This window comes from Suncus etruscus, chromosome 10 (assembly GCF_024139225.1).
Source record: "Suncus etruscus isolate mSunEtr1 chromosome 10, mSunEtr1.pri.cur, whole genome shotgun sequence".
Lineage (NCBI taxonomy): Eukaryota > Metazoa > Chordata > Mammalia > Eulipotyphla > Soricidae > Suncus > Suncus etruscus.
Window position 1 is genome coordinate 2,227,986 of NC_064857.1, and position 20,275 is coordinate 2,248,260.

A 20,275-nucleotide genomic window follows, 5' to 3' on the forward strand; every position below is an offset into this window, starting at 1 on the left:
TGTTTGATGCTAAAGTTCTTGCCATTGGCAATCTATCATCAAAGACTTTTTTGATATATATGTCTTCGAGTGTTCTGCCTATTTTTTCTCAATAAACTTTATAGATTTGGGTCTGAGTTCAAGTTCTTTAATCCATTTTGAGTTGACTTTTGTATATGGAGTGAGGTATGGGTCAATTTTCAATTTCTTACAGATGGTTTTCCAGTTGTACCAATACCATTTGTTGAAAAGACTTTCTTTGTCCCATTTCAAGTTCTTGGCTCTTTTGTCAAATATTAGTTGACTATATATCTGGGGGCTTATGTCTGGAAATTCTGTTCTAACCCCCTGGTCTGAGGCTCTGTCCTTGTACCAGTACCATGCTGTTTTGATCACTATGGCTTTATAGTATAGCTTTAGGTTGGGTAAAGAGATGCCACCCAGCTTCCTGTTTTTTAGTATGTGTTTGGCTATGCTGGGTCTTTTGTGGTTCCAGATGAATTTTATGGTTGATTGTTCTAAGTCTTTAAAGAATGATGTCTGAATTCAGATGGGGATTGCATTAAATCTATATAGGAGTTTGTGTAGGATAGTCATTTTGACTATGTTGATTCTACCTACCCATGAGCATGGGATGTTCTTCCATTTCTTTAGATCCTCTTCAATTTCTTTCTGAAGTGTTTTGAAGTTTCCTTGGTATAAGTCTTTCACTTCCATTGTAAGGTTGATTCCTAGGTACTTAATGATTTTTTGTTACTATTTTAAATGGAGTTGAACTCTTAATCTATCTCTCCTCTGCTTCATTATTTGTATAGAGAAATGCTACTGTCTTTTGTGTATTGACTTTGTAGCCAGCCACTTTGCTGTATTGGTTAATTGTTTCTAGGAGTTTTACTGTGGACTCTTTAGGGGTTTCTATGTATATCATCATATCATCTGCAAAAAGTTTGAGTTCCTCTTTCCTAATTTGGATTCCTTTGATTCCCTTCTCTTGTTGGATTGCTATTGATAGGACTTCTAAGATTATATTGAATAAGAGTGGAGAGAGTGGACAGCCTTGCCTAGTTCCTGACCTTAGTGGAAATGCTTTCAATTTTTCACCATTGAGGTTAATGTTGGCTGTGGGCTTTTCATAGATAGCTGTAACTATCTTAAGGAAGGTTCCTTCTAATCCTATTTTGCTGAGTGTTTTCAACATGAATGGGTATTGAATTTTGTCAAACGCCTTCTCTGCATCAATTGATATGATCGTGTGTTTTTTGTTGTTGTTGTTGATGTGGTGTATGATGATTGATTTATGTATGTTGAACCATTCTTGAATCCCTGGGATGAAATCCACTTGGTCATGGTGTATAATCTTTCTGATGTAGTGCTGGATTCGGTTTGCTAAATTTTTGTTCAGAATTTTTGCATCTATGTTCATTAGTGATATTGGTCTGTAGTTTTCTTTCTTGGTGCTGTCTTTGCCATCTTTGGGAATGAGTGTGATATTATCCTCATAAAAGGAGTTGGGGAGGGTTCCTGTCTTTCAATGGTTTGGAAGAGCCTTTAAATCAATGGTAGTAAGTCTTCTCGGAATGGTTGATAGAATCACCTGTAAAATCATCTGGACCTGGACTTTTGTTCTTAGGGAGTTTCTTAATTACATCTTTGATTTTCTCTGGAGTGATTGGCCTGTTTAGGTTTTTTAGATCTTCATTTTCCAGTCTTGGAAGCTGGTATTTTTCCAAGAATCTGTCAATTTCTACTGGGTTCTCTAGCCTAACTGAGTATAGTTGTTCATAATATGACCTCATGATATGTTGTATTTCTTGGGGTTCTGTTGTAATCTCTCCCCTTTCATTTGTGATCCCATTAATTTGGGTGTTTTCCCTCTTTTTTTGGTGGGTCTTGCCAGTGGTTTTTCTATCTTGTTTATTTTTTTCAAAAAACCAACTCCTCGACTCGTTGATTTTTTGTATTGTTTTCTTCATTTCTATGCTGTTTATTTCTGCTCTGGTTTTTATTATTTTTTGACTTCTGGTTGTGGTTGGATTTCTTTGCTGAAGTTGTTCCAGTTTCTTAAGGTGATCCTTTAAATTGTTGATTTTGTAATTTTCCTCTTTTCTGATATAAGCCTGTATTGCTATGAGTTTTCTTCTAATTACTGCTTTTGCTGTGTCCCACAAATTTTGACAAGTTGTCTCTTCATTATTATTTGTCTCAAGGAATCTTTTTATTTCTTCCTTGAGTTGCTCTTTGATCCAGCTGATGTTGAGCAGCATGTTGTTTAATCTCCAAGTGTTTGATTTTCTCCATTGCTTCTTCATACAGTTAATTTTGACCTCTGCTGCATAGTGATCTGATAGGGTGCTTCTGATAATCCTTACACTTGTGGTTTTATACAAGTTAGTTTTATATCCTAAGGCATCGTCTATTCTGGAGAAGGTTCCATGTGGGATTGAGAAGATTGTGTATTCTGCTTTTTGGGGGTGGAGGGCCCTATATATTTCTACTAGCCTTAGATCTTCTAATTTTTCATTTAGGGCTCTTATTACTTCGCTATTTTTCTGCCTGCTGTATCTATCCAGTGGTGATATTGGAGTATTGAGATCTTCTACTACTATCACATTTCCCTTCATGTGTTTCTCCAGGTTTGTGAGTAATTGCCTCACATATTTTGCTGAGTCTACATTAGGTGCATAAATATTGACTAGGGTTAGTACTTCTTGATCTATTGTTCCCCTGATCAGTATGCAGTGACCCTCCTTGTCTCTGATCACTTTCTTGAGGTTGAATGCAATTTGGTCTGATATTAGGATGGCTGTCTCTGCTCATTTTTGTTTTCCATTGGCCTGAATAACTTATTTTCATCCTTTTATTCTAAGCCTGTGCTTATCCTGCATTAGTAGGTATGTTTATTGCAAGGAGCAGAAGTCCAGTTTATGTTTTCTAATCCAGTTCTCTAGTATATGTCTTTTAATGGGAGAGTTTAGTCCATTAACATTTAGGGAGATTATTGACAGGGAGGGCTGTTGTGTAGTTGTGTTTTGTAGGGTTGTTTTTGTTACAATCGGGGATTTGGATTGTGTAATTCATCTCTGAGTAGGTCATTTAGGATCAGTTTTGTTTGCGTGATTACTGCAAGATCATTTTTATTTGAAAATGTTTTTAGTTTTCCCTCCCATATGAATGATAGTTTTGCTGGGTATTAGACCCTAGGCTGGAAATTTCTTTCATTCAGTTGTTTAAAGATGTCATTTCACTGTCTTCTTGCTTGAATTGTTTCAATGGGAGATCTGGTTTGATTCTTATGTCCCTTCCTTTGTACTTGAGGTTTTTTTCCTCCCTTATTGCTTTAAAGAGATCATCTTTCTCTTTATTTTTTGCCATTTGGATTTCTGTATGTCTTGGTGTTGGCTTATTAGGGTCTATTTTATTAGGGACTCTTTTCACTTCTTGAAATTGCATTGAAGCGTCTTTCCAAAGGGTTGGAAAGTTTTCTGCTATTATTTCCCTGACCACTTGTTCTTCCCCTTTCCATGTTTCCTCCCCTTCTGGTATACCTACAATTCTTAGATTATTTCTTTTGTCTTTGTTTATTAAGTACTGAACTTTCTCTTCCAATGCTTTGCCTTTTTTTTTCTTGTTGACTTCCTGATCTTTTTTTTTAAATATAATTTTTATTTTGATCATAGTGGCTTACATATTGTTGACAATAATATTTTAGGTACATAGTTACATAAAATCAGGGGGGATTCCCACCCCCAAATTGTCCTCCCTACATCTCCATTTTTGTCCTACCTCCCATTTCCTCTTCCCTCACCCCCAGGGCGGCTAGAATATGTGGTCCCCTCTGTATCTAACCTACTACTTAGTAGTCTTGCACCTGTTTGGTCTTGATGCCTCCCTTATTTCCCCCTCTAAGTGGAGGCAGGACTAGCTAGTTCAAGTTGCGTGGTTTTGCCTGAAAAAGAGAAAATAAATAAACTGGGGTAAGAGTCTAATACCCCGAAAATGGGCGGAGTCCTTCTAGAGGCTCTCATCATCGATTTGGGAGATGAAGGAGAAAAAGAAGGTGAAACACTCCACCAGTACCAAAAGAAGTGTCAAATATCCAGTGAGGGCTCCAGCTATATCAATAAGCACCACAAAAAACAGACAAAAAACAAAACAAAACAAACAAAAAACAAACAAAAACAAACAAAAAAACATGCCGTGGTCTTGAAATAAGAAACATGGCATAGCACATAATGAAAGAAAAGAAAGGAAGAGAAAAAAATAAGAATAATTGGGGACAATTTCAATAATCACACCCAAACAGAGAAATTGACCAAAATAGATAGGTAAATAAAAATAATAATAACAATAATAAATGAAGGTAAAAAAAATATATAAAATAACCAAGGTTTTGTGCTTTTTGTATTTTTGTTTTTTCCCTCCTGCCCTGGCACAGTAAATATTGGGGTCATTTGAAAAAGAATTCACTTGGCCTAAGAGATATGGGGTTTCTCCATCCTTGGAGCATACTGTCATGGGATCAACTCTAGACTTTGCTCAGGATCCTTTACTTTCCCGTTGGTGTTTTTTTTTTTTTTTTTTTTTGGTGTGTGGAAGACTTCTGCTCTGTGTTTAGAGGTCTCAGTATCTGCCCAGATCCTGAGGTGGGACTTATGATGAAGTCAGTCTTTGTGGTTCTAGAGGTTCTGTTACCTCAGTGTCGTTTTAGTCCATCTTCTGTGGTTGGTGATCTTGGTCTTTGCACTGAACCTAGGGTGGCACCTAGGATAGCGTCTTTCTTTGTTCTTCCAGAAGCCCCATTCCGTTACAATTGTCTCTGCCGGACCTTTGGGACTGGGGATCATGATTATTGTGCAGGTCATAGTTCAAACCCTAAACTAGGGCTTTTTTATTGGTCCCAAGATGTCCAAAATACATGGAAAAGGAACAACGCAAACTCTTGACTACACATTATACCACAAAGAAAACAGCAACAACAGAAACAGCAGCATAGAGAGAACAGGTATGTAATCAGACTTCTACAACAAAGGCCCACAATAATCCTTTAGAGATCGTATACAGGAACACAAGTATAGAACACCACGGAAAATCACGGACTGCAATGGCAACATACCATAACACTATGTTTTAATCCCTTTATCTTACTATATATATATATTTTTTTTGGTTTTTGGGCCACACCCGTTTGACGCTCAGGGGTTACTCCTGGCTATGTGCTCAGAAATCGCCCCTGGCTTGGGGGGGACCATATGGGACGCCGGGGGGATCGAACCGCGGTCCTTCCTTGGCTAGCGCTTGCAAGGCAGACACCTTACCTCCAGCGCCACCTACCTGGCCCCTATCTTACTATATTTTAAATAACCTCTCAGCTTTTCTGTCCACAGGCGCCCTTGGATACAAAGGGCGGACAAACTAAGATGGCAACTCGGGATACCACACAAGATACCATACCTGGCTTGCACTATGAGAAAACTCTTTAACATACACTTTATCTCTAGGTTATACCTTCTTTTAGGAATTGAAGTACGTGAGCAGTCAGACCACCAAAGCAGTACCTGCGACGTACAGACTTAAACTACAGGCTCTAGTCATCGAACACATTCAACCAAACCAGCATTCCCTTGCTATTCTCTCCTTTCTTCTCACTACTTTTTTTTCTCTTCTATTCTTCTCTTTACTTTTTTCCCTTTCTCTTCTCTCTTTCTTTATACTGTATTTTTTCTTTTCTCTCCCTTCATACCCCTCCCATATACCTTCCCCTTTCTCCCACCCCCCCGGAAAACCAACTATCCCTTCACCCCTCAGTCCCATCCAGATCTCCCACCATATTAAACCTCTTCACCCTCAGTCCTTAATCTATTAGGCATCAAGATCGACCTCCTACCCAACGAACTAGTACCCAGCACCCAGGCGAGGGGACACCCAGTCAAACCCACACCTCGTCTCCTGCAAGAAAAGACAGCCAACTCCCCTGCGGACTCATGCTGCGAGACCCTCCCTACCAACTCCCCCTAATGTGGACTGTTTCTTGAAACCGGACCTAGGTCCAAAAGTATCCCCAATGCAAGAACTCTTCCAAGACCTCCCTGCCGCAAATTTTTACCAATCTGAAGAAGATCAGGAGGTGTGATAGGAAGATGCCTGGGAACCCACACACCACAAGGAAAACCCAAAAGACAATGGGAAAAACTGTACTTCCAACATAGGCATAAGACCTGTAATACACCACCTCCTTACCTGCTCTCCCCCAAATGTAAGGTAGTCTTTTGCACCACTTTGGTGCTTTAAAAACTTCGCTAACTCATTTTATTTCTTTTTTTTAATGTATTTATTTATTTTTTTAAATGTTTGTCCTACATATACATTTGTGAGCACATACATTTTTATTTCCTTTTTTTTTTTAAATCGTTATTGGGTATGTGACCTGTTTCTGTTATCCCCTCTGTCCACCCCCAAATACACCGACAATATAATGTAGCACCACTTCCCCCTGCAAAGGCACACTAAATAAAGGGGAAATCTTACATATAAAAAAAAAAGAGCTCTTATCTACTAGAGATAGGAACTCATAGTTGTTTACAATACAGGGATATCTCCTATCTTGAAAATATGTCATGTGGAATCAACTTAGACCTCAGGTGATTAGATACCATTCATCCAGCCTTGAACCCTGGATCCCAGACATAGAAACGGCACAGCTCTTCACAACAGCTACAGGAAACAAACTCCATCTGGGACAGCCTTAATACTGTGGGGTCAACAACAAGGGCCAGCTCTAACATGATATCCTGACAAAGAGGAAAATGTGAACAACTTGACCTTAAAGCAGATTAGCCTACCTTACCAGCTAACAACAAGACAAAACCAGAAGACTTGGCACCCTTCGGTAGGTCCAAAAGCCAAGATCGCGATTTATAGATGACTGGCTGATAGAACCACGACCAGACTGTACACATCTTGGGACCAATAAAAAAAGCCCTGATAGTTTTTTGATTACAGTTTTTCTTCCAGTTGTTCTATGCAGTTCTCTAACTGTGAGATTCTTCTCGTCTGGCTTTTTACATTATTATTTCCTTAACTTTCATTTGTATGGAAACTCTCATATTCTGTAGTAGTTCTTTTCTAAGATGGTTGATTTTTTTCATCCATGGTCTTCTTGTACTCGCTGGCTAGTGCTTCTTTCATTACACTTACCATGATTTGCATTTCTTTTCTCATGGCTGTTTTTAGATCTTCATCTCTTGGATCTGTTCGTTTTGTGGACTTGGAAACTTGCTTGGGTTTCTTTCCGCATCTCCAGATGTTAGGGTCTTCCTTGGTTTAACCATATTTCTTTGCAATTCTTGGTGTTGCCTGGATTGCAGGGCCTTTCAATTATAGCTTGTTTTTGTCACCTGTCTAGTTTGATATAGGTATGTCTGGCTCGTTTGGTATTTTGCTTCCAATTTTATGGGCTATGAATTATTTAAGAAATTTGGGTGTTGGGTCTGAGATGGTTATACCTATAAGTTGTGTTAGGCTACACGGGCTCAGCATGGGTGGGCAGGGCTCCCCTACCTTTTGCAGGTGAGAGAGACAAAGCGGGGGAAGGTCATGGGTGGGTGGGGCTCCCCTACCTTTTGCAGGTGGGATAGACAAAGCGGGGTGTGGTCACCATGGGCTTGGTGCAGGTGGGTGGGGCTCTCCTACCTTTTGCAGGTGGGAGAGACAAAGTGGGGAGTGGTTGTGGGTGGGCGGGGCTCCCCTACCTTTTGCAGGTGGGAGAGACCAAGCAGAGGGTGGTCGCGGAGTTCGTGGGCTTGGCCTCATTGTGGTTTTGTTTCACATCTTTTCTTTTTGTTTTTGGGTCAGTGCTCAGGGCTTACTTCTGGCTCTGTGCTCAGGGATCATTTCTGATGAGCTGCAGGAACCATAAGGGGTGCCTGCCAGGAATCAAACCCAGGTTGGTGTAATTTAGTGCCAAACATGTGCAAGTCTATTATTTGAATTTTTTAATAAAAGGCTTTTATAAATATATATTTTCTTCTTAGCATTGCTGTTGATACATCCTGTTAAGTTTTGATTGAATGGTTTTTAAATGTCACCTTTTCAGAAAAATTTAGTGCCAATGAACTCTGTATATTTTTGTGTGTGTTTAATTCATAGTAGTATTAATTCATGCTATAGTTTTTGAAGGATTGTAGCTGATACATAAATTTTGGTAGATAAAATTTTCTTTCTGTAGTTTGAATATATTAATTTATTGCTCATATGAATTCTACACAGAAAGATTCTGCTATATTTACAGAAGCTCACCAGGACATTTTGAGTAACTTTTCTCAGCCTGCATTGTATAGTGTTGAAATTAAATACATTCTTTTAGTCTGATTAATATTAATGCATGAATAAAAACTTTTATCTGAATTTTTGTAATTTACTATAGTTTAGCAATGCAAATATTTTATGACTCAAATATATTTAAGTGAACAAAACAGAATATTTTTAAAACATACATGCTTTCTTTTTATTTGTATTATTTATGCAAATTATAAATATAGTAACATATTTTACTTGCCATTGTTCCTTGTATTGCGGAAGAATTCCACCCAAGTTTAATGGATGGGAATTCTTTTAAAGTATACTGTACAGTTAATTAATGCTGATGTTTGTTTTAGCTTATGTATATTTTTATGGTCAACTTAAGGAGAGAGGTAGAGATTATAAAATAAAGTAATATTGTCACATACCTAAGGAATTTTAGTCTTGCTTCAGTGCCTCATTCTTCTTATATGTGGAGTGGCTGATGTTATCTTTTTTTGCAGTATATTTTTGAAAATACTCAAACCGTCTAAGATATAAATATAAAGTTTTCTTTTGTCTTTAGATTATTTTTAACATATACCACAATGTATTATTTTAATATTTTAAATTGTAGCATTAGTTTATGTTAAATTAAAGCAGTGCTTCTCAATTATTTTCTGCCATGCCCCCCCTAGGAAGAAGAAAACATTTTTCTCACCACCCGTGCAACTGTAAATAGTATCTTTATTTAAAAAAAGCTTTAGCCTGCTTAACAAAAATATATAAAATAATTTGAGCTGATTTTTTAATCAGAGGTGATGTCTAAATTAATGGCTACAATGAGCATGTTTTGCAATGCATAGCTTTTTGAAGCGAGGTTTGAAGCAGGACACAGCAACTCTCAGTTCCAGAGACATACAGAGACATAAACACGGGGCTTAGCTTGTTAGGACAGTGTTTGCGGAGGTCAAACACGCCCCCCTTTAGGGAGCCTAAGCATTAAGGGAATGCTATCTCTTCAATTTTATCCATAACATTAATATATAATTCTGTGAAGCAAAAATTTTTTTGTGTGTATTTTATTTTTTTTATCACAGTCAGCAGTACTCTCAGGCATTATGCTTTGCAGGCTCAAGGACTATGTGGGATGCTGGGGATCAAATCCTGGGCTAGTTGCATGGAAGGAAAATGTTTCACTTTTGCTTTGGCCTATGGAGAAAAATGTTTTCAAAAAGAGAAAAACACTTTTGTTGTGGCAGTGCATTGTAATTTGAATGTTTTAAATTTCTAACAATGTTTTTAAATTAGTACTTTAAATAATTTAAATTTAATTAATAATTAATATTTTGGCTACCTGGTGGACTTCCTCCTGGCTCTGCATATTGGGATCATTCGTGGTGGTCACAGGGACCATATGGGGAGATGGGGATTGAACCTATGTCAGCTGGATGCAATGCAAGCACCCTACCTACTGTACTATTGCTCTGGTCCCTGAAAGTAATTTTAAACAATATGTTTGTGAATGGTTCACAAATATTGCTACAAGAGTCCATCCATGTGCAAACAGGAATTGGTCTTTTCAAATGAATAGTAACATTGGTGTATTTTTAAACATTATATTAACATGTATGACTTTAACATTTATATTGTTATTATATGAGAAACTTCCTGTAGAGTTTATTTTGTTTCACTTTATTTTGTTTTGGTTTGATTAGGGGCCACATCCAGCAGTGCTCAGTGCTTACTTTTGGCTAAGAGCTTAGAATTCACTCTTGGAAGTGCTTGGGGAACCAGATGGTGTTTGAGGATTGAAATCTGGTTGACATGTGCATGGCAAATGACCTATTAGCTGTACATACACTCCAACCTTCAAAGTTATATTTTTATACTAAAAATTAGCAACAGAGACATGTGGTTTGTATTTGTTAAATTTTATAAATTTCATAAAATTTAGTGATATTGCTATAATATACTTAATTTACATAGGCTTTTGTATTTATTAATACTACTTTTATGCATTTTGTACATTAAAATTTTTAATTACTTCATTTAAACACTGTGGTTACAAGTGTCACTATAAAAGTGTACATTTATTTTGTACTAATTTTTGTAATAACTTTTGTACATAAACTGTGTTAAAAATATGAATCATGGGGCTGGGCGGTGGCGCTAAAGGTAAGGTGCCTGCCTTGAATGCCCTAGCTTTGATGGACCGCAGTTCGATCCCCCGGCGTCCCAAGCCAGGAGTGACTTCTGAGCGCATAGCCAGGAGTAACCCCTGAGCGTCACCAGGTGTGGCCCAAAAACCAAAAAAAAGCCGACTCATAGTTCAGAATAAGTATACATTTTTCTTTGCTGCAGACTGACATCTTCTCCCTGGAATCTGTCTACCTTGGGAATTTGTATAAGATTGTCATAGGTCATGATGGACTTGGCCCAGGTAAGTACCTTGGGCTTTATATCTGATTTAAGTCTACTCAGGCAACTAAAAATAGTTATGGGAAGAGTATAGCCAATTAATCTTTAAACACTGACTATATAAAGTCAAATATTAGCAATTCTTTCCATTTTAAAAATCTTTTTATTCTTCAAAAATGACATAGACTCATTTAAATGGTGGTTCTACCTTAAATACTAGAAAGACCAGTGCACAAAAATTGGGGGAGTTTGAAGTTCGCCTTTGAGAAAAGTATAAAGTAGTATTCCAACATTTTATTTTTTGTCAGCAGGCAGTTAACTTTATAGAGTCCCACAAATCCTGTCATATGCATTCTGTTAGAGAGAGCCAATTGACCCTTGACCTTGTTAGATCTCTGAATCTCTGCAAAAACATTGAAAGAGTTCATCCAAACTCCCTCACTGACTTATACCCAACACCAATCTCACCGTGATTGTCAACTTCCCTCCACCAATGGAAATTTTTTTATTTTTATTAACTTGTCATTTTTATACATCTCCATGATGTTTCTGTATACAATTATATTTTCCCGTAAAAGAGACAAAGAGACAAAATATTCTTCTTTTATTAGTATTTAAAAATAAATGAATTCATGCCCACTCAGGGATGCCCCCCCAAAAACATATACCCCAAATAAACACCAACCCCCCAACTTCCAATCAAACAAACAATAAAGTGATGGAATGCAGTTATGAGGGTGACATGCTAGATAGAGAGACATAGTTTTAGTAACCTCTTGTAGTTTTTATTGTAAGAATTGTGTATGTGCTATTAAATTTTATTTCTTATGGCCAGAGTGACAGTACAGTGGGTAAGGACACATATCACACATATAAATGGCCTAGAACCCATATGGTCTCTTGAGCATTGCCAGGAGTTATCCTCATTACAAAGCCAGGAATAAATCCTGAGCACATCCAGGTGTGTCCTCAAAACAAATCAAAAAATTAAAAAATTCAGTTCTTGAAATCTTTTCTAGGATAACCAACCATTCTTGTTTGTTTGGTACTTACTTTAATCTAAAAATGCTGCATCTTGGGAAATCCTCTGTCCAGCTTCAACAAGAACATTTGGACTGCAGTGTAGAGTCACTAAAATAAACTATTTGGTTCAAATTTGAAATTTAATAGTATCCGATATGAATATTTGAAAAATAGGAAATGTCACTCACTCATTATATTATTTGGAAGTTGATAGATCAGGATTAAAAATACAGTTTATGAAATCAAAGACAATTTCAGTATTGTTCTGTTTTTAGTTATTTGGAAAATAACTATTGAAGATATAATACAACAAGAAGTCTTCAAATATTCTGTAATTTTGTTACATGTTTAAGAATGCTTTTGGGGGGGCAGAGTCATACATAGTAGGATGCTTGTCTTGAACTTGGACTACAGAGATTTCATCCCCAGCATGTCATGAGATCCCCTGAGTTACAAGAAGAGTGATCCCAGAGTGCAGAGCCAGGAATAAGCCCTGTGCACAGCTGGGGGCGCCCCCCCCCCCCAAGCAAAACAAAATAAAAAACTCCTTTTCAATGCTTAGAACTTTCTTCTGCTCTATTTTTTTTGTTTGTTTGAAGAATTAAAACTTGAAGTTGCACAACTTCTATATGTGAATTTGAATGGTAAAACCTCTGTTTTAGAGCATGAGTTTAAATTTGGATTGGACATGATCACATGCATCTTGCTGTTTTTGTTTTTGGGTCACAACTGGTCACATTCCTTTCTCTGCCCTAGGGCATAACTCCTGGTGGTGCCTATGAGATCATATGGGATGTCCTTGAGTATCAAATCCAGGTCGGCCGTGTGCAAGGCAAATGTCCTAGCTGCTATATCATCACTCATGCCCACATGACATTTCCCCCCCTGCATTTTTGCTTAGGAAACGGCTGGTTTCTTGACGACGTCGTGGTCATAGATCCCACCACAAACCGTGAATATACTTTCTTCTGTCACAGGTTTGTTGGCTTTTTCCACTGAACAAAGTAATTTCTACTTCTTTTATAAAATATTTATTATTTATTTAAATACTGCAGTTACAAGGCTGATCATAATACAGATATTTTTCACAGATACAAAGTTGTTCATGATTTTCAACCATACAATGTATAACAGCCCTAACCAATGCACATTTCTCACCATTAATGTTCCCAGTTTCCCACCAACCTAACTCTTCTTTCTTTTCTTAACTTCCTTTTCCTCCTCTGTTCTTTTCTTTATTCTTCATCTTCCTTCCTTCTTCCTTCCTCCTTCCTCCTTCCTTCTTCTTTCCTTCCTTCCTTCCTTCCTTCCTTCCTTTCTTCCTTCCTTCCTTCCTTCCTTCTTCCTTCTTCTTTCTTTCTTTCTTCTTTCTTTCTTTCTTTCTTTCTTTCTTTCTTTCTTTCTTTCTTTCTTTCTTTCTTTCTTTCTTTCTTTCTTTCTTTCTTTCTTTCTTTCTTTCTTTCTTCGTTCTTTCTCCCTCTTCCTTCCTTCCTTCCTTCCTTCCTTCCTTCCTTCCTTCCTTCCTTCCTTCCTTCCTTCCTTCCTTCCTTCCTTCCTTCCTTCCTTCCTTCCTTCCTTTCTTTCTTTCCTCTCTTTTTCTCTCTCTTTCTCTCTCTTTCTTTTTCGCTCTCTTTCTTTCTTCTTTTTTTTCTTTCATTCTTCTTTCTCTTTCCTTCTTTCTTCTTTCTTTCTTTCATTTTATTTCTTTCTTTCTTTTTTCTTTCTTTCTCTTTCTTCTTTCCTTTCCTTTCTTTCTTTCTTTCTTTCTTTCTTTCTTCTTCTTTCTTTCTTCTTTCTCTTTCTTTCTTTCTTTCTCTTCTTTCTTTCTTTCTTTCTTTCTTTTCTCCTTCTTTCTTCTTTCTTTCTTTCTTTCTTTCTTTCTTCTTTCTTTCTTTCTTTTCTTTCTTTCTTTCTTTCTTTCTTTCTTTCTTTCTTTCTTTCTTTCTTTCTTCTCTTCTTTCTTTCTTTTCTTTCTTTCTTTCTTTCTCTCTTCTCTTTCTTTCTTTCTCCTTCTTTCTTTCTTTCTTCTCTTTCTTTCTTTCTTTCTTTCTTTCTTTCTTTCTTTCTTCTTTCTTTCTTTCTTTCTTTCTTTCTTTTTCTTTCTTCTTTCTTTCTTTCTTTCTTTCTTTCTTTCTTTCTTTCTTTCTTTCTTTCTTCTTTCTTTCTTTCTTTTCTTTCTTTCTTTCTTTCTTTCTTTCTTTCTTTCTTCTTTCTTTCTTTCTTTTTCTTTCTTTTTCTTTTTCTTTCTTTCTTTCTTTCTTTCTTTCTTCTTTCTTTCTTTTCTTTTCTTTCTTTCTTTCTTTCTTTCTTTCTTTCTTTCTTTCTTTCTTTCTTTTATAATGTCTCCTACTACTTATCCTCCTCCCTTTCCTCTCCTGCTCATTCTCTTCCTCCTCCTCCTCCTCCTCCTCTTTTTCTCATTCCTTTTCTTGTTCTTCTCCTTGGTCTCCCCAATTTCTCTTTTATAATTTTCTTTCTTCTTATTTTTCTCCTCATCCTCTTCCCTTTCAACTTCTTATTCATTTTTTCTTTCATCCTCCTCCTCTTCCTCATTTCCTTCTCCTTTTTTCTTCCTTGGTTATTGGGCCATATTTTGTGATACTCATGATTACTCTTGAATTTGTGCAGAGAAATTACTCCTGTGGTGCTTGGGAGATCATATCATATGACTTGAATGAATGTAAAGTTGAACAAATGCAAGTCAAGCTCCTTACTCATTGTACTATCCTTGCTTCTCATTTATTCTTCTTCATCTTGTTAAGGTTCATATAATTGGGTAATAGTTTAGCTTACTGAATTATTTTTGTTTGCAATATGTGGAGTTTCACCTTGCAGTTTTGTACAAGAAATCAGAGACCATCATAGGAAAGGTTCATTTTGGCCAGAGGTTGTTGAGCAGCCTCTTGGATCTTTCTGAGTCAGCTAAACTTCTTTTTTCTGTTGCTTTCCTTGCCAGTTTTATTAGTCAAAAAATTTTTTTTGTGGTATAATTTGGCAATTTTATTTTTATTTTTTATTTTTTTTAAATTTTTTATTTTTAATTATGAGAACAAGGATGCAAAGAAAGAGGACAAGGTAAAGTTACAGTGGAAGGACAATCACCCATAACATAATTCTCAGAAGTCCCCTTGCTGATATCTTAACTTTGAAATTTCAGCCAAAGAACATTAAGATAAATAAGACAGAATCCATTTTGTCCATTTTGTCCCTCAAGTCCCCAGATTGTAACACATTATAATATTTCTTAACAGCACACAAGGCAATCTAAAGCCATAAAACTTATGTAACTCCTTAAACATTACAGGCATAGTATTTTTTTTACATTTCCATATACAGGCATATTAGCTTAAGTTGACCTCAAATTTTAAGTGGGTTCTTTTTAAGTATTAGAGTCAAAGGAGCACAATAAAAATGGTGTTAGAGTGGCAATTGTTGTTTGCATAGGCCCACCAAAATATGAGGAACATGGAAAGAAATAACCTTGGCCTAAATACAAAGAGACCCGACCCCTGAAGTTTCCTGGCACAAGACCAACTCTAGGCTCCAGGCAAGCTAGATCGTCCAATCCAAGACATTGTCTGTAGTGCCAACACACTTTTATTTTTCACACAGTCTCTGTTGTTGGTATCATGTTTCTGTATTAAAGATCCTGGAATCTGCATATCCTACATTGAAGTCAGGATGTGGAGCATCCTCTCGTTTCACCTCACAATCAAAGGGCAATGCAGGGAGCCCTGTCCTTTAAGTAGGTCGTTGTTGTTGTTAAGTCTTCTCAGTGTTAAGGGAAGTCTCTTTTGAGCAGGTCGATGCCTGAGCAGTGTAGGGTCTTCCGTGGTAGACGATTGCTTCCAGGTGATGTTATAGACCAGCCTGGATGTTTCATGGATGTCTTCCCTGGTTCAGGGGTGAATGGAAAATGCCCTTTCTTCTGAGGTCTGTGCCAGGTTGTTATGTCAATGTTCAGGGTGTAAGGTCCCTTTGCACTACAAGATTTGTGTGTTCCAGTCTCTATTAGATAGGATCTTATTTGTATGTATAGTATTTTCCCATTTTAATGTGCCTATGCAAAAAATAAGCAATGCCACGTGGTGTTATTGACGCATATGGGGGCCATAAGAACAATTCCAACGATTCCCATGATATGGTTCAATCATAAGCATTAAACTGGGGGACTCTTTCACCAAAATTCCTTGTTAAACAGCTCAAAAAGAGAAGATAAAAAGTGGGTAGAATCGACACTGCATAAGACAACATTTAGTAAGAATTATAGCTGTCAGAGAAAAAACACAAAATATTCTAAAGAAATACATGTCCATTTTATGTATCTTGAAACAGTTTGGGGTTGTTACACACAATGCTCAGCTTCGGACTGTGATTAGGATTGTACACTACTGAAGTTAAAAAGAGTAATGTACGTTAGTGACGTTTGGAAGGGGGTTAGAGAGTTAAGGAGTAAAAAAGCTTTGTAGGGGTGTGGGAAAGGGCAGAATACAAAATGAACATTCTGGATACACAAAAACATAACATAAGAATAAGGAATACTCTTAATACATGAAGTACGCTAGGGGCCGTAAGGCCCCACACAGTTCTGTAGTTTTTGGATGCATAGGGAGGAATTTCACCCCCCCTCCCCCCAGGGCCCTATTAACCAGGCGTGGCCCTGAAGACCGGCCTGGTGTGGGGGGGGATCTTGTTCCCCTGGACTAAGTGGTCAGCCCAGGGGGCCTATGGCTAGCTGTCCTGCCCAGAGCCCCCAACATACCAGTCAAACACACCCAGAAATCCTGGCATGTGGAGTGTTCTGAGCCTAGCCGTGCCTCTGTCTTATTAGTCAAAATTTAACATAAATCACTTGAGGGTCAGGGTTGACATAATTAAGGGTACTTGTGCTAATGAACTTAGAAAAGGAATAAGTTAAGTGATTTTAAAGGTGTATGACACTTGCTATTTTGTTTGTCAGTTTTGTAACAATGTTAGGGGCTACTTCTATTCTGAAAAAACATATTGTTTTGTCATCATTCCTAATGACACAATGTAATATTTTAAACTGATTTTTTCTTTGTATACAAGAGAACAAATCTTTGCCAAAATATATTCTCCTTGGATGAGGTGCTCCATATATATGTACAAAATAAATGTTTATCATAAATTGGTATGCAGTGATAGCATTGTTTGCCCAACTATTAGTCCTTGGAATGGGTATCACTTTTTAACAGTGGTGACAAATAATTATGCTCTTTGTTTCAATATTTTCTTGCCATTCTACCCAATATAACTAATAATAGTCCTTCAGTAAATAACTGACTATGTATGCTGATGAAATAACAGTTTTAAACAATTGTCATAATGAATATAAAATTTGTGTCTATGGAAGATTAATTGAATATCTCATTTATTTTTTATAATTTTTATTTTAACTGCTGTTACAAAATTATCATAGTTGGATTTTAGACATACAACATTTCATGGTCAATCTCATCTGCAGTGCCAACTTCCCTCCATCAATGTTCCTAGAGTTCATCCCATGCCCTTATAGTGGCACCCTTTTATATCTGGTTATAAAATTTGGGGTCTCATGATTTCATTGTTCTTGACTCTGGCTTGGATACTAAAATTCTATCCTTAGCTTCACCAATGTACCAGAGACCCCTCGACCCCTGCCCCCTATCATTTCATATGTGTCTTTCTTCTCCACTAAATTTTTTTCTTTATTCACTATATTCTGGAGCTCTAAAGTGTTCTCGACTATCCCCCATTTAAACCATTGCTTTTTTTCATGCAATTATTCTAAATGGTACATGTAAGTGATATCATCCTGTATTTATCCTTCTTCTGGCTTTCTTCATTTAACATAATATTTTCCAATTTCATACATGTTGCAGTTCTTTGATCTCAAGTTCTTTCATACACTTTGAATTGACTTTTGTGTAAGACATGAGATATGAATTCAGCTTTAATTTATAGATATGTTTATTTAATTGTTCCAGTACCATTTGTTGAAGAGGCCTTTTTTATACCATTTCATAGTCTTGACTTCTTTGTTAAAAATTAACTGAGCATATACTTGGGGGCTTGTCACTGGATGTTCTATTCTGACCCATTAATCTAAAAGTTTGTCTTTGTTCCAATACCATGCTGTTTTGATCACTCTGGATTTGTAGTATAGCTTTATATTAGGTAATGGGATGTTTCTCAGTTTCTTGTTTTCAGTATGATTTTAACTATCTGGGTTTTTTATGATTCCACACAAAATCTAAATCGACTGTTCTAAGTCCTTAGTGAATGCTATCTAAATTTGAATAGGGATTGAATTCAATCTATATAGTAGTTTAGGTTAATGGATTTTTTATAACATTTTTGATAACAATAGTCTATTCTTCCAATTTATGAGTATGGAATGTTTTTCCATTTTCTTAGGTCTTCTTCAATTTCTTTTATGAGTGTTTTGATGTATTCTTATTTTATCTCTATATTGTAAAAATATTTATATATTATTTTTAATAATTTTTTGTTTTGTTTCGTTTTGGTTTTTGGTCCACACTCGGTGATACTCAGGGGTTACTCCTAAGACTGTGCTCAGAAATCCTAGCTTGGGGGACCATATGGGATGCTGGGGGTATCGAACCACAGATGCTTTACCCCTTGCACCACTGCACCGGCCCCATTTTTTTAAAAATAATTTTTATTGTGATTAACATGAGTTACAAGTCCTTCACAGTAATATTTAAAGTACAGAGTAAAATTGAATCAGGGGTATTATCATTATCCAATAGCAATTTCTCCTAAATTCCTCTACCCTCACGCTTTCATATTATCGCACATATTATCAATTTACTTTTGTTGTTTTTGCCACACCCATATTACTCCTATCTTTGTACTCAGGGATCAGTTCTGCACTTGATCTTAGCCAAAAGACCAAGAAGCGATAGGAATCAGTTCTGATAGATTTTGGAGAATCATATGTGTTGTCAAAGATCAAGCCAGGGTCAACCATGTGATAGACTATCTCTACAACCTCTTCTCTAGTCATTTAAAATCTCCAATTTTCATTTTTTATTCTGCTCTTTTTAAGGGTTACTTAAGCCTATTTCCTATTCCAATTATCTATTACGTATGATTTGTGTAGATAAATTGCAAGTTGTTTATGTAAACACCATGCTAGAACATACTCTATACAGTTTTTCTCCTACAGATGGTTGGATCAAGGGGAAGATGATGGTAAAATTGTCAGAGAACTATATGCTAGGGACAACAGGATCATCTATGCACGTGAGTGTCATGCATAGAGTACTTCAAAATTTCTGTTTTCTGATGATTGGGGACAATGTGATGTGGGTGAAGTTAATGATTTCATCTTTTCTTTTTATCCTCAGAACAAAAGTTAGAAGTTAATAGAAAAGAAACAGTAAGGTTTTATTTTTATTCTTATGTTTTCTGAGGGTAGTGGGTTCTATAAACAATATTCAAATATTAAAGTATGTTGTTTTTTCAGTGACATTTCTTTTTGTCTTCTCATATTGATGGATATTTTTTGATTTGGCTGTTTAGTGGGCTGCAGAAAGCTGGAAATTTACAAAAGGGAATACACTTCAATTCTACAACAGGCTTACTGAAGGCTTTGTCCGTTTATATCCAGATGGCACGGTTGATGCAGCTGGAGAAAAGACAGACAAATATGGTAAGAATTTGGGAAAAGTAAATAAGTGTTGTGGCAGATTTAAGAACTAGAAGAATACATATTTCTATATTCAGTATATATTATTTATTTTATTGAATGAACATTTTATTGGATATATTTTTATTGTGGGTATAGTTAAAAAATCAGAAGTTAGATCATCTTAGTTCAAAAAGGAAATGTAAACTCTAATAAATATATGATAGTTCTTTTATATCTTTAAGATTTACTTTTTTTTGTCACAATAGCACAGTTGAAGATCAGTTAAATGAAATTTGAAGCATCATAGAAGCACATGTTGATGTATTTCAAAATTCTGTTGTGTCTGGCAAAAAAAAATATAGTGCTAATTTTATAGGAAAGGTATTTCAGTGTTGACCAATGAATTCCAGGAAAGAGCCATATATATATATATATATATATATATATATATATATAATATATATATATATATAATGTGTTTTTATGCTGCCCCTAAAAATTTTACACTTATGCCAGAAAGAATGCAATCTCTACCAAAAAAAATCCCTCAGATGATTTTATGATGAAAGTGATTGGTGTCATGTCATTTGAGAATGATAAAAATTTACAGATATCAAAAACCAAAAAAAAATTTACAGATATCTATCATACAAGTATCCCTCTTACTAAAAAGACTGAAATAAAAGTGTGGTACAGTAAACTTTAATGAAAGGTAAGCATACACAAAGCAACATTACAATTTTGAATATTGTAGCGTAGCAGTGTCCATTTTATTTTATTGTTTTTATTTTTATTTTTATTTATTTTATTTTTTTTCTGGCCACACCCATTTGATGCTCAGGGGTTACTCCTGGCTAAGTGCTCAGAAATCATCCTGGCTTGGGGGACCATACGGAACGCCGGGGGATCGAGCCATGG

General features: G+C 36.3%; 1 protein-coding gene across 1 annotated transcript in view; it reads left to right on the forward strand.

Annotated features, from left to right (window-relative positions):
• Positions 1-20,275, forward strand: part of RP1 (RP1 axonemal microtubule associated) — a 249,468-nt gene that overhangs the window by 59,074 nt on the left and 170,119 nt on the right. The window contains exons 7-11 of the mRNA XM_049782407.1: positions 10,621-10,699; positions 12,602-12,677; positions 18,893-18,969; positions 19,074-19,105; positions 19,249-19,378. Of these exons, the coding sequence (XP_049638364.1) occupies positions 10,621-10,699; positions 12,602-12,677; positions 18,893-18,969; positions 19,074-19,105; positions 19,249-19,378 (394 nt within the window). The remainder of the gene's footprint in view (positions 1-10,620; positions 10,700-12,601; positions 12,678-18,892; positions 18,970-19,073; positions 19,106-19,248; positions 19,379-20,275) is intronic.